The sequence below is a fragment of the Apteryx rowi genome, unplaced genomic scaffold (genome assembly GCF_003343035.1).
Source record: "Apteryx rowi isolate R43461 unplaced genomic scaffold, aptRow1 scaffold_128, whole genome shotgun sequence".
In the NCBI taxonomy this organism is placed as follows: Eukaryota; Metazoa; Chordata; class Aves; order Apterygiformes; family Apterygidae; genus Apteryx; species Apteryx rowi.
In genome coordinates this window covers 1,818,946-1,840,750 of record NW_020447508.1, presented here as the reverse complement: position 1 = coordinate 1,840,750, position 21,805 = coordinate 1,818,946, and the positions used below count along the sequence as shown (strand labels likewise).

The 21,805-nt window shown below is 37.7% G+C and overlaps 1 protein-coding gene across 3 annotated transcripts in view; it reads right to left on the bottom strand.

The window, feature by feature from the left end:
• The window catches only part of DISP1 (dispatched RND transporter family member 1), a 94,767-nt gene extending 73,239 nt beyond the window's left edge, over nucleotides 1–21,528 (bottom strand). Inside the window, exons 1-3 of one of the 3 annotated variants that reach the window (XM_026055965.1) lie at nucleotides 21,437–21,528; nucleotides 12,440–12,497; nucleotides 10,154–10,207 (exon numbers count right to left, since the gene is read on the bottom strand). Coding sequence is in view for 1 of the 3 variants with exons in the window: in XM_026055962.1 (XP_025911747.1) it covers nucleotides 12,440–12,528 (89 nt within the window). In the remaining 2 variants the exon portion in view is untranslated. Of the gene's footprint in view, nucleotides 1–10,153; nucleotides 10,208–12,420; nucleotides 12,785–21,436 lie in introns of those variants that run through there. The other 2 variants (XM_026055964.1, XM_026055962.1) reach the window with 2 other exon arrangements.
• Nucleotides 21,529–21,805: the final 277 nt, after the last annotated feature.

The window sequence follows — 21,805 nt, the reverse complement described above, 5'->3', positions numbered from 1 at the left end:
GTGTTTAACTGTTTGCTGAAATATTCATCTTAAGGCCAGCTTGGAAGGTGCAAGTCTCTCTTCATTTATTATAAAGGGAGGCCGGACAACTAGCACAAACTAGGTACTTAAACTTTTAAACAGCTTAAGTCAGTTAGGATGAGCCCTCTCCTAAACTAATAGGGTGGCACTGCCCCAGTAAGCAGACTGTCCCAACTACCACTCACAGCATTTCCCACAGTCTCCGAAGCTTCTGGTAGCAGCAGACACCAGAGACTACCTAGCAAGCAGCCAGATAGAACAAGTCGAACTCAGCACAGATATTTCTATATTCTTTAAATGCCTATCTCTTTATTGAGGATGTGTTTTCCATCACTATTTCATCTCAGACATCCAATATACTTTATTTGTTCTTCCTAAACTTGCTTCTCCTTCAACTTTTTGAACTTTGCACTTTCTCCCCGATTATTCTGTTCCCCTACGCTTGCAAGGGCATCATTCTTCCCAGATACTAGGCATCCTAACAGGTCTTATTAAAATCATGACTCAGAACCTCTTCCATCCTACTTACTATTATTAATGCCCACTCCTCTGCCACCTCTATCTCAGCTCTACTCACATTATCAGAATGTTAAAACAAAGATGTGAACAAATTGGTACAGCAAAGAGGTTTGGTCACCTCTCTCCTTATCAGTAATCCTTGTCATGCCCTAGGGTAGATCTGATGTTGCTTTTTATGTTAGTAGCAGCACTGAGTTTTAATACTTACATTTAATACCAAGATTACAGTGCTAAAAGCCAGTAATAAATATCAAGTAAATGTTCTGGAGAAATTAAGTTTTAAACTTAACCTATTTTAAAAAATAATACTTTTAAAAACTCCAACAACTATTAGAATGGAAGGAGCTAGAGAAAACAAACTCTGGCTGACACTGTTTCAAGCGCCATATCAATTACACGTTCTTATAAGTCTCTAGCACTTCATCATCACAAAATGAAATTAACTTTTTACGCTGATTTACGACAAAATACATCCTCTCTTTCAGTATTCAAATTCCACTTATTTTTTTTGAACAATACACAACTACTAGTAGCAAAAATCTTCAGCTCAGGCAAGGTATTTTTAGTTTAACCCCTGTATGTAGTTATTGATGAGAAGATAACAGAGGCAAAGATTTTTATTATTATGCTGCCTAGCTAAGAGAATTGTAATAAATGAGAATATGGTATTGTATTTCCAACCTGTAGCTAAAGGTGCTTAAGTAACCATGCATTTGGATCTGTTTCATTATTTCCATATACAGAATGTGAAGGTGTAAATATACAGTGCTTTCAGCACTGTAGATTCACGAGAAATGGGCCATTCATTTCATTCACACTGTTTCAGAACTGCAGTCATTCTCTATGTGCTTTAAAAGAGGGGACAAAATTGAGCTAGAACATCCCAATTGTAAAACCACGAAGAAAACAAAACCCCCAAACACAGCACCCTTAAGCCAGAAGGACTAGGGGGGGAAAGGAAGGACTGGCTGACTCTCAGGCTCTTGCAACAAGAGCAGAAACTCATTATTTCACATTTCTGAAAACGTTTAATTCAGGCATTCAAATAAAATTTCCATGACATATACCGAACAGAATCTGCTCTAAAGTGACAGACAACCACTCTACTACTTTGTGTAAAGTTTATGTTTTAAAATGCCATATTCCTGTACAAAACTTACTAAAAGAAGTTACAGAATCATTAGAAAGCCAGTGAAGAAAAGTATATATTGTACTTCAGGTACTGTAAATTGAAATAATAGAACAGACATGTAATAACAAAATGGTTGCAAAAAGATCCCGCAATAAGTTGATTTAAGCTCAGCTTGGCTGTACCTGTCCTACATAAAAACATACATAAAAGGTGAACATGTAAAAATCAAATATAAACATGTCACCCACAAAATCAGCATGAAAGTCTCAAGAGCTACGCAGACTTTCAGTCACTCTCAAACCACTGCTTATTTATGATAGGTGATTTCTGTAGGAACATTTTGTTTTAAGTCAGTTACAGCTAAATCACTTTACTAAGGTTATATTGCACAGGTGAACCCAACAACCCCTCCGCCTGTTCAGACAGGCAATTCAGTAATTCCCTGATTAGTATTTTTATCCTAGGAGAAGTGGTAGCTTGCAGTGGCTCAAACCACTATCAATTTCTAATGACCTAAATGAAGCAACCTGGTCTTATTCTAATTGCTATTAAACCCAAACTCATACAGAGAAAAAAATAAAAGCATCAAAACCTAAAATTAAAAGCCACTACTGGCAGTCTGTGTACTTAGGCCAAGTAACAAAAACAACAAGAAACTAATTTAGACATGAAGGAGCAGTGTCTGGATACCTGATTTACTCCTGATCATCAAGAGTGTTTCAACAACTTCAAAAGATTGTTCATGAAACATTATTTTGACTACAGCATGACACAGAAAAATCAAACCTCATCTCACAACAGCTTGAATGGTTTCCAGTTTTTCCCATGAATGTAAAGCCATGGATTAATATTTTATTTGTAAACCAAGTCTATGTGCTAGTTTTTTAGCAGATTTTATTGTCATTGTCTCCCAAGACCACTTCAAGTATTTTCCCCCAAAGTGTTTTTCAAATTAGATTTTGTAAGAAATGTATAGGTTCTTTTCCTAAAAGCAGGATCCCATTTTGTGCAAGTTCAATTTAAAACATTAAAAATCCATCCAAAAAACCCACCAATTTTTGTGGGTAGTTAATTTCTTTAATATAAGCACATAAACTCAAAATTGTATCTCTTATCAAAGAACTGTAATAGCGCTTTAAACAAAGCAGGAAATTGTATTGCAGTATGACTACTATCACTGTCTCCTTTTAGCAGATAATTTCATTTTACCAGTGCAAATTTTACCATAATTACTTTCCACTGCTTCTCCTCTCTCAAAGTTTTCCTGTATTAATGTTACAGAACATAATTTTTCGCACTTCAGAAACCCAACATCTTGGTTGGAAATAGCCTTGAAAAACTGGCATATGGCCAACTTGCAACTGATACTACAGTTTAAATACCTTCCCAGCAAAGTTCGACAAACTTCAAAATACTCTGGGATCAGTCATTAAAATGTTTTTGTTTCGGTTACAACACTAATGAAAACCAAATGTCTAAATTTATTTTAGCTAGCTTAATGGTCTAGGGACTTCACTGAAGAGAAAGGTCTGAGTCAACCCCCCAGCTGAATAGTCAGTACAACATTTTAGCGAGATATGGATAATACCTAGAAAAGATTTAATTATAAGAGTGTTTCAGCCACAGATTTAATTAAGGAGGCCCAATTAATTGTCTCAATTTGATTCTTCTTCTCTAAAGTCTTCAATTATAATTTGCTGAAAGTATGGGCTTCTAGCTGCAAGTTTACCCGATTCCGGTTGTGAACAGATTCCCGACCCAAAGTTAATGCTACGCTGCGGCAGCGGCTATTGCAAACTGGACGATTTTACCTGTCCTAATAAGGTGCACAATAAGCAGCCTTGCTTGAAGTTTACGCTTTCCCAAAGTGTTTGCTTGTAAAACAGACAGAAAGACTTCATGTTGTTATGTAAGCGTATCTCTAGGTTAATATAGACGCCACACTCAGAACACAGGAATATTCTGGGTGGGAAATTTAGACTACAGAATGGAACGCTTTGTACAAAGCTGCCTTTCAGCTGAGAACCATGACATGCTGCTGCCAGTTTAATCCATATCCTCTACAATTAGGCCAGCAATTCTATGCTGTTTTTGTACAGACTTAGTAATTTATAATGAATTCTTTTCTCCAAAAATACATTTTAGAAAGTCTTGCACATTCTTCTCCGCAGCAAACAAAACCAAGTTTCTGTTAAAACAAAATCAGCACAAGCTGACATAAAAATCTAAATTTTCAATGACATTGTTGACTGCCATCCRTATCTCAAGATATTGAGAACATGCACCACCTGTTTCCAACTAGCTTTCAAACTGTTCAACTGCACAATTAATGACAGCTGCTAAAAAGTCTAAAATATCAGGGAAAAGAAACAAAAGTTTAACAACAGCTATGTAGCGTTGAGGCAAGCCAGAGTCTTTTGCTAAATATGAGGCATTATAATACATACAATACTCTAAACACATATATTCACATTTCACAGTGTTCTCTCCAAGACTATYATAATTCAAAAGTTAAGTTTCTTTATCTGCAAGAATGCTACAGTCAGTGTGTAATGAATATTTGTAAGACAGCAGAGTGAGCACATTGTCTGCTCATTTCTAGTCTTACATATTTAAGAAATTCCTAGAAGGGACTTTTCAAATACTCATCCTTACATGTAGATCCACACTTACTATTTATTGAAGAACTTATACAACAAACGCTTAGAGCACTTAAGACAAAAAAAAAAGAGACTAGAGAATACACTTTACTTGAGAGGCAATATCATGCACACATATCCTAATCCAAAAAGAAAAGCTGAGATTCAGTCACGTGAAATTCAATTGTTTACTCCCTAAAACAAGTAAAATCTGATATCTAGCAAGAAATAAAAGATTATACCTCATTGATCATAGAGCGAGTAGGCTTTAAAATGCCAATTACCACTTTAGTTGAAACTGCAAAGTTTACTTATTAACACTGACATTCTCATCATGCTTTCAAAAGCATGTGTAACTCTCCTCTGTGTAGAAATCCCTTTTTCTAGCATACCAAAACATGGAAATAAGCATATAAAAATAGTTACTCTTTTCAGAGTAACATCATCACATGCTTACGGTGATTCAGTTAATTTTGTGCATTTCAGATGTTCTTTTTATGAAAATTAGAAGATAGAATCCTAGTACTAAATAGCTGATAAATGTTTTTATGTTAATTCCAAAAGGAGGAGAAAGGAGTAATACTGCAAACAGAGAAATTCTAAACTCCTACACTTATGTTTCACAAAAAGCATAACAAAACCATATGCAGGGTCATATGCACTAAGATTCAGTGTCTTGGTCACTATTTTGAGGTTTCTCTCTCAAACTTTCAGCTGAACTATCTCTAAAAGCAGCAGCCAACATGATGAAATAGTTCAGCTGTTTAAATGAGAATGAAAAAGCACAGGAATAGTAATTCCTTATTCCTCCTCCTTCCCTAAATCCACACACCTGCCCTTCACCTCTTTAAGAAAAGGGAGAATCAAGACACAACCTTTATCCTACATGAGAGAAATAAGTAACTATACAAGATAGAAGAGACTGAGTAGTATGAATTCAACCATGTCCTTGAAGAAACTAACTATAAAAACATCATTACTCAGGATCAATTTTCTCAAAACCTGGCAGTCTTACACAACAGTCGTATGCATAGCTCTATCCAGCAGAGAGATCCCCTAATGAAATACCACAGAGACAGGAAAACGCCTTCACTTATTAAACCTGACATACCCATGCACCTGAACTTGTTTCAGGCATTCAGCATAGAAGATTGATAGGGTATTTGGATTAAACAAGCAATATTCCTAGAGATCAAGAATAACAAATCTCTATAACAACACAGAGAGAAGTTCTTCCCTATCAGGAACTGTTTGCACATAGTAATGTAAAACTGCAAATCATGAACTTTAGAAGACTGCCACATCCTATCGCCATTGAAGGGAAACTGTAGTCATAAGTTTTAAACCTATTGTTTTGGGCCTGTAATTAGAAGCTTCTCAAAAGTGAATCTACTAAGTAGTACTGAAATTCAAATACATGTTCATTCCTCTCTCTCTCTCACAGGAAAGTGATCATGTCAAAAGGAGATTAATGGAGAAATGATAATATTGATGAATTAAATCTCAAATTCAGAATATCAAGACTGATTTTTATGGAGAAGAATAAAAGGATAAATATTAAACCTTCCCCATTGAAGTAGAACAGTCTTATACTTTCTACAGATACAGCATTCTTGTTTTAACACCTCATCTGCTTGGGTATTAGTTTAAAATACACCTCAGATCACATGAACTGCTCCAGAACAGTAATATGGAGGCAGATACTGCTTGAGAACAAGCTGGCTGCTCAGCTTCCTTCAAATCAACATGCTGACAGGCATGATCACTCAGTTCAGAATAAGAAAGCAACATACTGAGTTAGTATTTCACTACATTCTTCCCCCAGCATTCTTAGCATTTGAGACTTTTCTCACTGCACATTAAGGGAAATCCTTTAAACAGGTTTTTTTTTTTTTTTTTTTTTTACATATGGCACACAAAATACTGATGACACCCCCTTTTTTTTGTTTGCTTTTTTTTGTTAGCCAAACCATTTTCAAACAGCTTTTAGCAAGCATAAAGGGAACATTGCTTTGTATGGCACAACTGAAAGCATCCAATGGATTACTCCATGAACATTTGGGTCTTTGTGGCTGTTAGCTTTAGGTCTGGAAGCTAGCTGTTTGGCCTATGAGGCCTGATGAAAAAGGAGGGAATTCAGCAGATGTATGCAGCTGTTCTGGTTTTCTTCCCCCTGTCCCTAGTCCGAGTGGCTTTACCTACTATAGCACCATAATGCTACAGTTGGCAAAGCATACTGAGGATGACTAGCAAAGGCACAAAAAGGCTCTTACCTAAAGGCCTGCTTAGACAGTAAGCTTGAACTACCTTAAAAGTAGACTAACCCAAGAGCATTTGGTCATTTGACACGTGACATTTGACCACTGGTGTTTACCAGCAGATCAACAGTTTGGTATGGGTAAGACAACACCTAATAAGCATGGACTGCACCAGGCATTAACCCTCAAGCACTGTCATTTTAAAGCATTGTGTTAAATTTGCACATTTGGGGTATCTGGATTGCATTATAGCAAGCAGAGAGCGCTATACTGGGCATCAAAACCTAAGCTAAAAAGTGGTGCTTTTCAGTGATTCCAGTGATCACTAGCAGCTTTATTTAATTCTGGAGTGCAGAGGGACAGGCAATAGCAGCCTCTTCAAAATTCATGCTCACTTGCTTCCTGAAATGGTTGAACTTTTTTTGTGGTTTTCTTGGAGGAAAAAAAGAGTAGTTTGCCTCACTGTTCCGGGAGATAAAGCTTTTTCCCCCCACACATACACACACTCCAGTGTCTGGATGTTTGGATAAGAGGAAGGACCCTTCTAAACTGTCTCTCCAAACAGGTGCAGAAAGAAGAGAACATGCATTTCAGGTTTTGAATGCAAAGTGAAGATGYTTAATGGTGGTGAAAGCTAAGTGGTATTTATCTTGCATGAATCACTCGAGATATTTTGCACATCTGTAAAAGCAAAAAAAGAGCTCTTCAATTAAACAGGCATAGGAACAAAGACAGATCTGTTATAAACTATCACTTTAAAAAGATACCTCTCCAGCTACTGCTATGGATACCAAACCCATAGAACATCTTGTTATCTCAGTCTGAAATTCAGCACTAATGTACTGCAGTAAAATTAGCACACTTCAAGTGTATTCTGTTAACGTATTTAAAAACCAAACCAGGCAGTTCTTTGTAAAGACATTTTCAGGTTTATGGAACACAAGGTATAAAACTATTGCACTTTTGCCAAAAATACCTTTTAATAAACCTTACACATGACAGAACTTTAAAACAAGGTTCACAGGAGTTAGCATGGGAAATGATTGGTGCACAGCACTGTTCTATGCTGGTGACAGAATATTATGCCCAGGCTTTATCCCCAGGAAACCTTCCTTTGCATATGAAGTAGTACAGGACAAAGTCATTGCAATCGTGACCAAGGAGTTCTAGAATTAAGTTTATCTTGACATGCACAAAAGGCTCAGTTTTACCAAGAAAACTGCTGCTGCTAGTCCTGCTCAATAAGCTTCTTCTGCCCCATTAGAAATGGTGATCTCTCTTTTATGGGGCTGCCTCTTATTGGACAAACATTTTTCTTCCTTAGACATCTTTCACTTTCCACAGAAGTCCATCTCTTCACTCTTTTCCCATGCTGTTGCCTCTTGACTTTTGGCTTCTTCTCCAACAAGGAAACTAACCATGTGTCCAGTAGCAGTTAGTAGCCCTGTCCTTAAGGGCTGCACAGCTTTGAAGAGTGAGACATTAGCAGCATTTAGTCTATCTGTATCTTCACTGTAACAGTGTTCATTTTCTTTAGCTTCGAAACATGCCTCTCCCCATGCCTCTTCTTATACATGACTAGGAGAGGAGTCAGTTAACACTTGACTTCTGCTTTAATCCTATACTTTTCTTAGTGGTTACTTAACAGCAAGGTCTGGCATGCTCTGTAGGTAGTTTGCACAAGTTTGAAAGTCAGCAGTCTGTGTTCTGAATCAGGATTTAAGGGGCTGCATAAATTCATTTATTTGTGTGATTCTTACTTTGGAAGGAGAGAATAGTAAGAGAGCAGTGAGGAAGGAGCAAAGCAGATGGTTTTAAAAGGCAAAGAACAGACCAGAAACATACTTCGACTGTTGTGTTATATAAGCAGCCTCTCCCAGGCATTTGTTGATCTACATATGGGTTTTCTTTTTTGTTTGTTTTTGTTTATTTTCTTGTTACAGCAGCCAGACAAAAATCAATACCCCCTTTTCCCAGATCATAGGGAATCTAGGATCTTTCCTTGCTTCATGAAGATGCATGCAACAGCAGGTTTTGCAGCAGCCATGTTGCATTTCCCAGTTCCTGGGGACTGCAGTAATACATGCATATTGTCTTCACATTTAAATGCTGATGCACAACAGTATTAACAGATCAACATGACGCCAAAGCACTGCAGGGCACACATAAAACAAGCAGGCTTATTTTCCTGCAGAGAAAGAAAAGCAACCCAGAAACGCACCTGGAGGACTAACTAGTGCAAAGTAAACGTGTACATAGAGACTCATCTGTATTAACACATTCCAAAGTGCACTTAATCCATTTTCAAATTAGAAAGCAGAATTTATGTTCACTGGCCAGTTGAATTCCCAGTAAGAAAAGCATCATTTGGATGCAGAACATTAATTTGAAAATAGTTATCATGAACCTTCTCTACCTCATTCCTCTATAAACAAACATTAAGAACCTGACATATCCATGGCAACTCATGCTGTGGAAACCAGACCTAAACATAATCTTTTTGAAAAGTGATGTCAGTTCCTTCAAATAGAATTCATTGAAGGAACTATACACCCTGCAGGGTGACACTGTAATAATAAATTTAAATGTAAACTTCAGTGGAGGCCTAACTTTAAACACACACCTGGAAAAAGAAGCCCACAGGGATTCCAGTCTGATTGTACCAGACTGAAAAAGGTATTTCATTGCCCTCAAGACCCCACATCGTATCTCACTGTTTAGCACTTACGGTTTGTTAAAACAGAATTAAGTTACACTAGTATGGCCCCCAGCCTCCTAACCATAGGAAGGTTGTATTGCTGTAACAATTCTGAAAGTCACCTCAGTTTAGACTGATACAACCTCCCACCTAGAAAAGCTAGGCAGGGCAACAGAACTGGGATTCTTCGGATAACATTTAAATTCTGCAAGCTCTACTGAAATGTAACTTTATAAATCTTGAACAGATCCAAGCAACTGTATTATGTCTGAAGTCTTTGAGAAAGGAGCTATCTTCAGCAGTAGTGAGGAGGGAAGAGGATGGAGAAGAGGCTGCATTTTCTTATACAGCAAACAGATAAGGGGAAAAAATGTACATCATAGTAAATTCCACTGTGGTGGGTATTTTTAACCTACTAAAATTTTAAGCAGTTTTTCTTTAACCTGAAGATACTGTAACAGAAGTCAAACACAACCTAAGAATCCAACAGTGAAGATCTCTGGTTAGGTATTAACTTTTAATGCAGAAAAAAAGATGAGTGTCTGAAGAGTTTGTCTCTGTAGCTATTGACAAAAACTGATCCTTCCAGCATTATGTGCTGCTTGTGGAAAACAGGGAAAGAAATTAAACATGCCCTTCAGCAAATCATAATTCAATACCATATCAAAGATAAAAATGCTGACAGTTCTGTCTCCTAGGCCTGAGCTCCTGCTACCAGACTATACGCCTCTTACTTCTGCATCTTAATTGCTAGTTTCAGCAAACAGGACATACAAGATAAAAGCTGGTATCTGCTAATGAGTGGATGTTTTACTTCATATCTTAATTCTAACTTAGAGTAATGAGCAGAGCAGTCTGAAATCTTGGATTTTGATATCAAACTTACCATGGTTTGATGAGTGCAATTTCTCCCTTGCACCCGAAGAAATTTTATGTGACACTGGGGAAGAAAGAAGATTCTGGAAGTTTGTAGCTGCCAGTATACACTTAGCTTATCAACTGTAAGATATTTATAGTTATAAAGTGGAAGCACATCAGGTTTAGGACAGAAGGCTTATAAAAGTATTTTTCCCCCTGGTATGCAATATTACTTTTCTCTGAAGAGAAGGGAGTGGGAGTGGAAATAAGGGTGTATGGATGCGCTATTTTGATAGCAAGAGCCATTATCACACAAGAAGATAATGATTAACATGAACCTGATCCTATTAACCAAAATGATATCTTTTTAATTTGTATGCCCTGGCTTTCTTTGCACTGTGAAACTCTTCTAGGATTTTCTAATCCTAGAAAATAATGGTTGGAAAGGAGCTCAATAATTCAGCTAATCCACCTTCTCAGAACTAGATTAAAAAAGCATGGTCCAGATGTAGTTAATCTGTTCTTTAAAAAGCAATCTGAAAATGGAAATCCCACAAGCTCCCTAAGCAATTTTATTTGAGCAGTTCGCAATTCTTTTTCTAGTGTCCATTTACATCATCTCTGTGGCCATTTAAACCCATTACTGCTAGTTCTATCTTTAGGGTGGCTATGGTGAACACCACTTTCCTCTTCGCTTACATCTTGCTTGAAGACAATTCTTCCTTCTTCCTGTAGTCTTCTGTTCTTTAAAAGAAACTATTCTGAATCTTTTTGTGGGGGAAAAAAAAAATATATATATATATATATATATATATATATGTTTTAAAGACTGTTCTCTTTACTTTCCTTTATACGCTCTCCAGGTATTCTACCTTTTCTTGAAGTGGAATGCCTAAACCTAGAGTGAAAGACTGTCATATGATTTATGGAATTATCCTGCTTATGCCTCTGTATATCTGACCTGTTTGCAACACTAAGGTAATAAATCGGATGCGATTCTGTTAACTACAACAACTGCCAGATCCTTTGTGCAAAGTTCTTTCTACTCCCCCACTGTTTACTTGTATGACTGATTACCATTAAATGGAGGACCTTGCGTCTTGTCCTCATTTGAAACACATACTTTTCCTTAAACTGCGTCTCCAGTGTGTTTAAATCGTTCTGAACCCTAACCGTGTTTTCCGACACGCTTGCAGCAATTCCCAGCTTGGTACCATCTGCTGCTAATATTGCATAGCCTTAACTTTTCACTTAAATTGAAATTAGTGACAGAACCCTGCAGAGACCCTTCAGTCTAGACATCCTTCTGGTTTGACAGTGATCCATGAAACTACTTTACATTTTCTACCAACTTCATGGTATTTAGAGAAACATTTTCTTTGCATTTTACAAGTAGAGTATCATTAGATTAGCCTCATTAAAACAAAGACATATCTGTTTCTCCCAAAGCCACAAGACTTGATACCATGTCATAAACAGAGATTTGACTGCTTGTCAATTTGGTTTTGAAAAAATCCACATTGGCTTTTACTTATCACCTTGGTATTTTTTCCTCTAAGAGCTTACAAAATAGTTCATATTTGTTACAACCTTTTTGCAAATGGTCTCTAGCTCTCCAGTGGTTCTTATCTGACCACTTTAGATGCAGATAATGTCTTAGATTACTGCACCACTTTTTTTTTTTTTTTTTTTAAAAACTTCACCTGACTACACAAAAACTAACAGTGGTTCTGAGACTAAGAACCGGTGAAGCAAAAAAGCTGTAGTTTAATTTCATCTGCTTTTCAGATTAGCACTTCTGTAAGTATTCTTTATTATTTTCCTCTTCTAAGGAGAGTTCCTACATCTTTGTTTCTGGGCTCAGCTGTAAGCGCAGCTTATCCTGCAATAAAGATAAGTCTGAAACAAGGAGTGCATTAAACATCGGCTTTCTCAGCATCACCTGTTACAGTTCTTTACTCAGTTGCACGACAACTCCTTATTTTGCTTACTGCTAGATAAACTATTCTAGAAGTGCTCTATCTTATGCCTTTGATACTCAGGGCATCATCATAGGCCTCCTACAGTTCAAACACATGGTAAACAGATACAAAGAAAGATGGGCCCACATTAAAAAAGCTCTCTGAAGACTGGACCATACTAACGCACATAGCTTACTGTTACATATTGTACAGTATGATGTCTTTATATCATGCATTTCTATAATCACATCAACCTTTTAATCTTGACTTTAAAATTGTGTTTGACATGCCTTTATAACAGTGTTAACTCTGTTCTCAGCCAGTATGTGCTTACCCAAATTTATAAAAATCACCTGTTGGAACATTTGGGAGTACATAGCCAAAAATCATGCACCAATTGTTTTTTGATAGCTAGGAGGAAAGAAAACACACAGTCAGTCATGGAATATACACATATAAGATTATAGCATTGTCAGATAAAATCATTTTTCTTAAAACCCACACCAAGCTAAACTATGAAGTTGCTACAGGGCTCATAATTAGAACCAAAAGACGCAAAAATTTTCATCCTGGGGAAAGAATTTTCCCTATTTAACACATTTGCCTTTCTATCCCAGTTCAACAGAAGAAACTTTCAAATGTGTGAGCTAAATGTGTGAACTAAATAGAAAAAGTTTTCTTCATAACACAGAAACCTTTCTATCTGAAGTTAAAACTTTATTAATGTGAACAATTTTTAAAAAGAAAAATTTATACTTTTATTAAAGGATAAAAAACAGAAATGTAAAACATTTTCTTCTGAAAAAAAAAAAAATCAAGTTCATCCAAACTAGTCTCTTCCAAAAAGGTTGCAACCAAGTGATTTCTGGAAACTTCATCACTCAGCTTCTTAATTGTCTTAATTGTAGTTTGGTAAATTGGGAAAACAAAGCTTTGTTACAGATGGAAGTGATCTTACAGCTCACTAGTGTTAAATGAGACTTCCTGTCCCCGTCTTTTGCCTCCTCTTCTGGATGAGCTGCACCAATCCCACCTTGTATTTGTTCTCGTATGCATCCGATCTTGTATTGAGCTCATTCAACTTGGTAACCAGAAAGTAACCTAACCATAGATAAAATAACTAGTTTCCTACAGTGTTTACAACTTAAATATTATGCCACAAACAGTTAAGCATGAGGAAGGTGCAAAGCACAAGGCAGGACCATGTTGCTTGATCTGGATACTGGAAATTTCTGATCTAGGAAAGTAGTTTTATGTATTTGCTATATATTTTTTAATATATATACACACATGCTATTTGTTATATAATACATACTATTAAAAGCAGGAAATTTCTGATCTATATTTCCCAACAAGTACTGTCATCACAACCTAGAATGTTGCACACAGTAAGAGCACAGCTGCTGAACATGGCAGACATATCCATAGCTAAAAACTATTTGACTTCAGCTTCCTGAGGTCCTCTAACTTGACAGTCTAATGAAGGTAGCAATGAGAGAATTCAAGCAACAAAGTTGCTTAATTTAAGGAACAAAGTCATTGCATCAGTTTCCCCCCGCTTGCCCTTCTCCATGTAATAAAAGACACAGGTGTTTGCTTTTACCTGGGTTTTATTACACTAAACAGGAAATTACCAAGGACTATCCACAAGCAGCTCATATTTAAGAAATAACTATTTATTAAGAATTACCAAAATATTTATCCTGTTCTACCTTTTTGCTTACTATATTTGTTTTCTACTCTGCCCCAGTCATTCTGATTAGAGCTGTAATACAATGGAGGAAGTCTGCAACAGAAATACGAATATAAGTTTCCAGTAAATGCAAACCAGACACCACAGAGCATTCTTTTAATCTGGTTGATAAAAGAGCTGCGTTAACCCTTGATGAGCAAAGCCGTAAAATCATTTCAGGATGTCATTCAGCCCTACTATTAGCAGTTTACTAAATTTTAACTTGGAACCTGTGACACTAAGGCAGTGATCACCTAACTCTGCCCTGAAAGAGAGGGGGCAATAGTTAATGCGAGGGTAGACAGCAGAGCTCTGCTAGTGATCGGTGGTTCTCAAAAGCAGGAGGAAGCTGAACATTGTCTCCTTGTCCCATTATTGCAGATTCAGTTTGCTGTTCTTACAAATTTAACAGTCCAAGCTAAACAGAGCAAGGAACTCTGAACAGTACAGTCGAACCACCTTTCGGGGTTAGAGAAGATGCCAGTTTAAGAAAAATAAGACCCAAAACATTTTGGGCACATGAGAACACATGAGAGTTTTGCCTGCCTCAAGAGTAGTAAAATATAGAATAGAAGGTCATATTTCTGAAAAGTAATAACTTCTCTGTTGTAAATATTGGCAAAGCCATCAAAGAAAAGCTGCGAAAGAGCTTCTGCAAAGTAACAGATTTTTAAAAGCCAGTAAGAGAGGGCAAAAAACCCCCACCTCCAAAATCCATCCACCTTCTTTACACTTCAGTGATGAAAATCCATTTACAAAAAAAAAAAAAAAAAATCACTTTAAAGTCCCCGTAATTTCACTGTAAAGCTAGTTGGTTTGCAAGTCTCAACAATATTCAAGGCAATTATAAACAGTCATGTGACCCTCTTGTGGAAAGGTCATGGAAAAAAAAAATCTGTCTGCAGTTTGCGTTGGCCAAGCAAATCAATATATTTATAGCTCAGCAGCACTACTTACAAAGCAAGTAATTGTTTTCCCAATAATGACATCTCTACCATTTTTAACAGCGAAAAAGTTGCCAAAGTACTGAGTTTGCAGTGCATCTTAAGCCGGCTTTGCCAAACGGATTATACACAAAAAACAATTTGCTGATATGACAGTTAAGCATTTGCACTTAAAAAAAAGTCAGTTACAGTTCATGGTCAACCATACCACCATTTTCTTCAGCAATCCTAATGTATATACATTATTACACAATGATATATGTCACTGAATACATTTTATTCTCTAAAACCCTTGATACAAATTTTGCTTTCTTTTGTAAACTTTCATTGTCAAAAAGACACCTCACGACTAATTCACACCCACAAAACTTCCAGGAGTATCAGGACCTTAGACTTCATTTTCACAAAAGAGAGTTCTAAACCATATGAATGCTTTTAAAAATTTTATTATGATATATATTTCACATGATTTAACTTCAAAGAGTCTTCAGATTAAGTTACAGAATTCTTGCAATACTTGCTGTAGATTTTTCTTACAGTATTAAAAAACCTATCAACAATAAGTGAGAACATATGTTTAAGACTAGGGTAAAGTTTATTCCAAGAGGCAAAAAATTCAGCTTTATATAATTATTTTGAACAGCATACATATTAAAGAAAATATTTAAACTTACTTAAACTTACTTACATATTCAACCTATGTGGCAACGTATCTTCTAATTTTCTAAGCTCAAAACACTGCAACCGTAGCAATCTTTAATTAAACTGTTTTCAAAGTTCCCCTCTTCCTTCCTCCCACCCAGAGAATCCCCACATCACCAAGTTCTCATACAACTTTAAATTGCTGTCTGACATGGGTGTTGTGATATTAGTATTTTTAGTTTCAGGAGATGCTCAGTAATACTGCTGATAGGAGCCATAAGAACTTTCAGAGAACAGAAACTGTAAAAAAATTCCTAATAAAGCCTTTTCACTTCATGTCTAGAAGCATCTTCAGTCCATGTCTGCAGGTATCAAGCAACCACATCCTACAACTAATAGGAACGTGCAAAACTCGGAGATGAAGCCCTTACAAAAAGCACAGCTTCAACTCCAGCACTACCCTGAAGTGCAACTGTAATCTGAGCTGTATCATTCCACTCACATTCCAGGTAAAATAGCTTTTATGTTTACAAAACGCATCTTCTCAAATCTCACTATTGATGCTCCACCCTGTATATAAATACTTAATCACAGACAGGCACTTCACAAAAGACACATTTGACACACTGGTGGTAAATGCATCTTCCCTAAACTAAAAAGGCATAGAAAAAACACATCTTCTTACACATACAGTTAAACATAATGCTGGTAAAGATGACTTAAAGAGGCTTGCATTGAAAGAATTAGTTTAAGTCTATCATTTTATGTCCAAAATATTTTTAAAGCCTAGTCACTGTTCAGGCAAGCAAAAGTCATAAGAAGACACCGATGTTTTATTTAAACATTCAGACTTGAAATGACACTCAATTCTCTGTTCAAAAACTTAGGAAAACTGCAAATGTGTTACTTTGCAAAAGCAAGTGACAAGCACAGTATTAGCCATGGCAAAAAAATTAAAAGAAAAAAAAACCTTACTGCCTTTGAGTTTTCTTTGTTACAGCTCCAATAAGCATGTCTTATCACACATAAGGATGGCAATGGCAAAGAATATCGGGAGCCCTACAACAGAAGGCTGTTTGCAGCCCTTGACCAACCTTAGTTACATAAAGACAGGAGATAAAGAATTAAAGCTCTAGGGGTCCAGAGATCCTTGACAATCCCGGAATAACAACAGTCTCAATTTCTAAGTGTTATGGCTAGGCACAAGAAAGCACTAGTGCTCAGAATACAAGCTTAACCCTGGAATGTAARTATTTTCAGATGAGAAGGGATACATCCCTCCTGTTAAAGCTAGAGCCTTCTCCTTACCATTTTATCTACATGTCAAGTTTATTAACAAGGAGCGAGTATACAAGCATAAAAACACAGTGTATCCATCTGCTAATAGTTATGGCCTAACTTAGTCATTTTTAATTATACTACACCATAACTCTTGTGCTATGTGCCATAAAACACCAAAAAATGGTTTTATCATGCTGTGTTTGTCTGTTTCTAGGAAAACAATTCAATGCTATAGAATAAGATACACAGCAAGACCTTTCTTCAAAAACCCTAATAGAGATGGCTAACATTATTTCTAGTCATAGGCTGAATACACCAGTCTATCAGAAGGCAAGTTTTTCACTTCTACCACAGACAGTAAAGATGGGGAAGGGGGTAGGAGAATAAGTATGGGGGACATAAAAAGAGTGTTTCATTTGCAGCCTTTGTAAGCTGAGCATGCTGAGCGCCCACTGTGCTCCGTGCCACCAAGGACACCCTACCATGCCCCTCTTGGGGCTCCCTACAGTTCCCCTTGTTCTGGGCTGCATATCTCCAGCTCTCCATAGCAAACCCCCCTCAATTCCCCACCTCAGCACTCAGGTTCCCCCTCATAGCCACAGGCTTTACATGCCCCTGTTCTCTTCTCCATCCTCCTATACCCCACCAAGACCACAAGCCTCAGTCACCAGCTCTTCTGAGTGCCTGTCCCCCTTTCATATATGTTCCTATTTAATTTCACATGGTACTTTACTGCCTATCTACCAACCAGTTCCTCTCTCTCTCTTCCCTCTCTGCTACCTTCCCTCCCTACAAACCCTTATTCTTGCTGAGGTCTCTTACCCCTCACCATCACCCTTTAGTCTCCTGTGGCACCCTGCTTCCCACACTCCATTCCTAGCACCGCTTTTCTTGCTGTTTTTGCCTCACTCATCCGGTCTGATTGCTTCCACTTTTAGATCTTTTCTTTCCCAGTGCACCATATGCCACCGGTACTCCTCCACAAGTCTCCCCACCAGATATACTTCTGGCATACTGCATGCTAAGGAATCTCCCACACAGCAAGTTAAACTGCTATTAATAATCACAGATAGCAGAGGATAACTAATAAAAAAAAACAAAAACAAAAAAACCAAACACACCCCCCCCCACGCACTTCCACCTTTCAAATTCCTTGGTTAGGAAGCCATRAGCTGCTAAACTCTATGAACCTCAAAACCAAGATTCAGATGTAAATTTAGTGTGGCTGTTCTATTACTGTCAAAAAATGCATGCAACAAGAGAATTAGTGTATTAAGCTTCATGAAAAGAGATCCCCTTAAAAGGCAAGTTACTGTACCAGAGGTCTTATTTTGACAGTAAAGCTACGAGGTATTTCATTTGCAACAGAATATTGATCTGTCAATAGTTATGTAAAAACTTCAGAGCATCATGAAAGCAATGGTGAAAAGTTTTAGCTATCTTTACATTACAGTCTCACTGAATGTATAATTTAGAGACCATAATCTATTCTTATGCTACAATGTGAAAGCAATGTGCTTATTTAGGTTCTTCTCAAAACCAGCATTTTCACACCCTCCCATAGGGCTTAATTTTTGTTGCACTTCACACCAAAGCACAGCTGACTTCGTAAAAACTGCTCACAGGAAGTCACACTAAACTCAGAAATACCATATGGTCACTGAACAAGAAAATAACCATGGTTACAAAACCAAATTAATTCCATTGACCACTTTGAAGAGAGATAGTTGTAGACTCACTAATTATCTGAGGTGCTTATTACATATTTCAAAGTTTGAAAGTAATTCTATACTTCTATCAAAGCTAATAAATCAATCATCTCTGTTAAAGGCTTAAAGGAAAAGTAAAGCTTACTGCTCAAATCTATAGTTAACATATGAGAAACATTACTATTAAAGCCATTCAAAAAGTCTCCTCATGGGAAAGGGCAAGATTATGAGAACTAAGTGTTTTCACATGTTCTTTTTACCTTTGTTCTTTTTCAGTCTTATTTTTTACCTTATTTTTTCTATGGTAAGACTTCTCTTTTTTTTTTTGGAGGTTACTAATCTGAATTCCATCTCTTTCTTCCCAGGGCCCTTTGGGACTGCTCTCCCCCATCAATATCTTTTGCTCCTGATACAGTGATTCTCTGATCAGTCAAGAACAGCTTCGCATGGCATTCCCCAACAGAGTCAAATTAGCAACAGTAGCAAATTTGGAAAGAACTGGTGAGCAGAAAGTTATTTGAAGGGACAAGACGACTTCTTTCTCAATGTTTTAAGCCTGTCCRCTGAGAAGCAGTGAACAAGCTTCATTCTGAACTCATGTCTCATGTATTAATAAGACAGAGAAGGCCAAACTGAAGCAAAGCTGCTGCTATATCCACACACGAAAACCCAACCACTGCTGCTGCTCCTCCAGGTTCTATGGAAGTAAACAGCCACCAGTGCAGCCTGATTTATCACATCACATATCGCATCCACGAACAACCTTAACTCTGCTCTAATGAGTTCAAAAGCAGATCAACAAAAAACAACAGAAACAAACCCAATGCCTGCAGATCTAAACGAAAAACCCAATGTCTGCATTTTAGTCTCTATGTAGAGACAATACATTCCAAATGGGCAAAAACAACTCCTTAGTAATGCTATAGAGACTCAAATCCTACTGCAGTCTTTAATATTTTAACCACTATAGTATTAGACCCTAGTTTCAACATCCATCTGCTTTTAACTGATGTACACATTTAATCTTTAATTTCAAAATAACTGTGTCCTCAAACTAGGCTATTAYATTACTACAGGATATTATTCGCTTCGCTGTAAAGAAGCAAACAAACGTCCCAGTAGAATTTGATTTTCCTTTTTATTTAAAGACTTCCAAGGTATCTAATGCTGAAACTATGGCACAGATTTATTCATATGTATATTCCAGGTGGCAAAGGGTGGAGTTTTTGTTACTTTAAGTTTACAGTTTAAAGATAGTTACTACACAAGCTGTAAGAGGGTTTTTTTTTTTGGTTCAGGCTTTTTAATTTGTATCTCAGTTCACTTGTCTGTTCAGTAACTAGCCCAACAGCATCCCAATGCTAACTGCAGTTTCTAGGAGCTACTGAAGAACTGAAGGAAGTACAAATTGTATTTATTTTTACATTTTCCTTTTTGTGGTTAAGAATGCAACTATTATTTGTTATGCTCAACAATTTAGCAATTACAAACTTAGGCTTTTGCTGCAAAAGCCTATAAATACTGTAAGCCTTCAAATTTTTTAATACGTTTCCCCACTCCAAAGATTTTTCCTCCACTTGGCTGTTCCACACTAGACCTTTTCCACCTCCACCACTACAGGATGTTTGCTTCAGGCTCAAATCCCCCCTGTTCTAACATCTCTTGTCCCTTTGCCCAGTTAAGGAAGCCCATCTCAAGGAGAAACAACCGCTCCTCCCCAATGAAATATTAAAAACAAAAAGATTCTGAGACTAATAAGCTATCAGCAAATGATCCTACCTTGCTCTGATGTTATTTTGCTTTGTCATCCACCTAGCCTTAAGTCTATACTGAATATATGTTTTGGGGGACAGACTAGTCTAATGCTATCATTACCTGACAGAATGGTACAGGGAAGCTCTGACTTAAGGTAGGTCTTCTAGGCAATACAAATAAGATTAAATACAGTATACCACAATTCCTCCAACAGTTAACAATGTACTAACTTTTTTCTGCAGGGAACTTTCATATTAACTAAAATTCTGGGCAGTCCTCCCATCTGTCCCAACTGTTTTCTTGCCCCTATTTTCCCTGCAATTCTACCTGTCAACACTTTTAAACCTGAGCATGTTTATTTATAAGCCCATTGACAATTCAGATGCCTTATACTAAGTGTTCATTACCATTTCACAGGTTTGTAATAGAGGCTTTTTTGGTTTGCTTGGCAAAGCCAGAAGTCAACATTAACTGTTATTCTATGAGCTAGTTAAGAATTCTGATCAGATAACTTCAGTTGTTTTAAAATACACACAACCTACAGACAGGTACACAAAGTAACTATAGCTCTTCATCCCTCTCCTCAAAAGAATATTGGCCCTTATTTCCCTACATTCAGTTTGAACAATCAACCATTTTGCAAAATTTTGCTTTTCCATCCTGTCCAGAGGCTGAGAGAACTGATGGACCACCCTACTCCTTCTCACAGAAGTGTTCTCAAACAATTAAAATTCCAATATCCTCTCCTCTTCTGCTAGGAGAAAGATGGGATAAGAAATCGCCAGGGGAGCTGTCCTTTACCCAGAGGGTAAAACATTTTGGGAGCAGGGTACAATGATGAGTAGGTGCAATGGTTGCAGGTGCCATCACTGATAACAGTTYCCAGCTCCAGTGCAAGTTACAAGTTATGAAGGGGCTTGAACACCACTCAATGTACATATCTCTGGACAAACCTCTGCCTTAATGGTTTCTCTATTACACCTACCAAATTTGCCACCACTATTGGAAGCAATACTTAAAGAGCTTATGCTCTTAAGATGTTGCTACATCTTAATTTCCTAAGACAAAGGGTGCCACAGCAGTGCCCTTCAGAAACAACTGCCTATAGCTCTTAAGTTCACACATGTTCTTTGCTCCTGACAACAAGCTACTGCCCCACAAGCGGTGGGTCAAAAGAAGGACGACCAAAACCATGAAATACGACTGGTCTTCCAGCGCCATTCAGGTTCATAAAGAACAATAAAAGTTATATGCCAGGACACCTTTTAAAAAGGCCCTAACTCTCACCAAAATCCACAGGAGAATTCAGAAGTCAATGTAAAAATCCATCCTTGCATAAGTTTTTAAAGTAAGGCACTGAAGAAAAGAGGGCCTCGCTGGTTGCCTGCTGCCTTAGGCGCAGTAACATGCGCCTATCACCGTCGCAGCAAGACCTCTCCCTTCCGCACCGMGCAAGTAACCGGTGTTTTGCACACGGGTAACGCACGTCCCGCCAGCAGTTCTTCCGCGCGTAGGAGCGTCGCCGGGTGGCGTTACCACGGGGCGGCTCCCCGCAGCAGGCCCCAGGGCAGCCGCCAGGAAGGCCGCCCGCACCCCGGCCCGGCGGCCGGACCTGCGTCCCCGGGCGGGCCGGGGCCGGCAGCGCGGCGGGGAGGC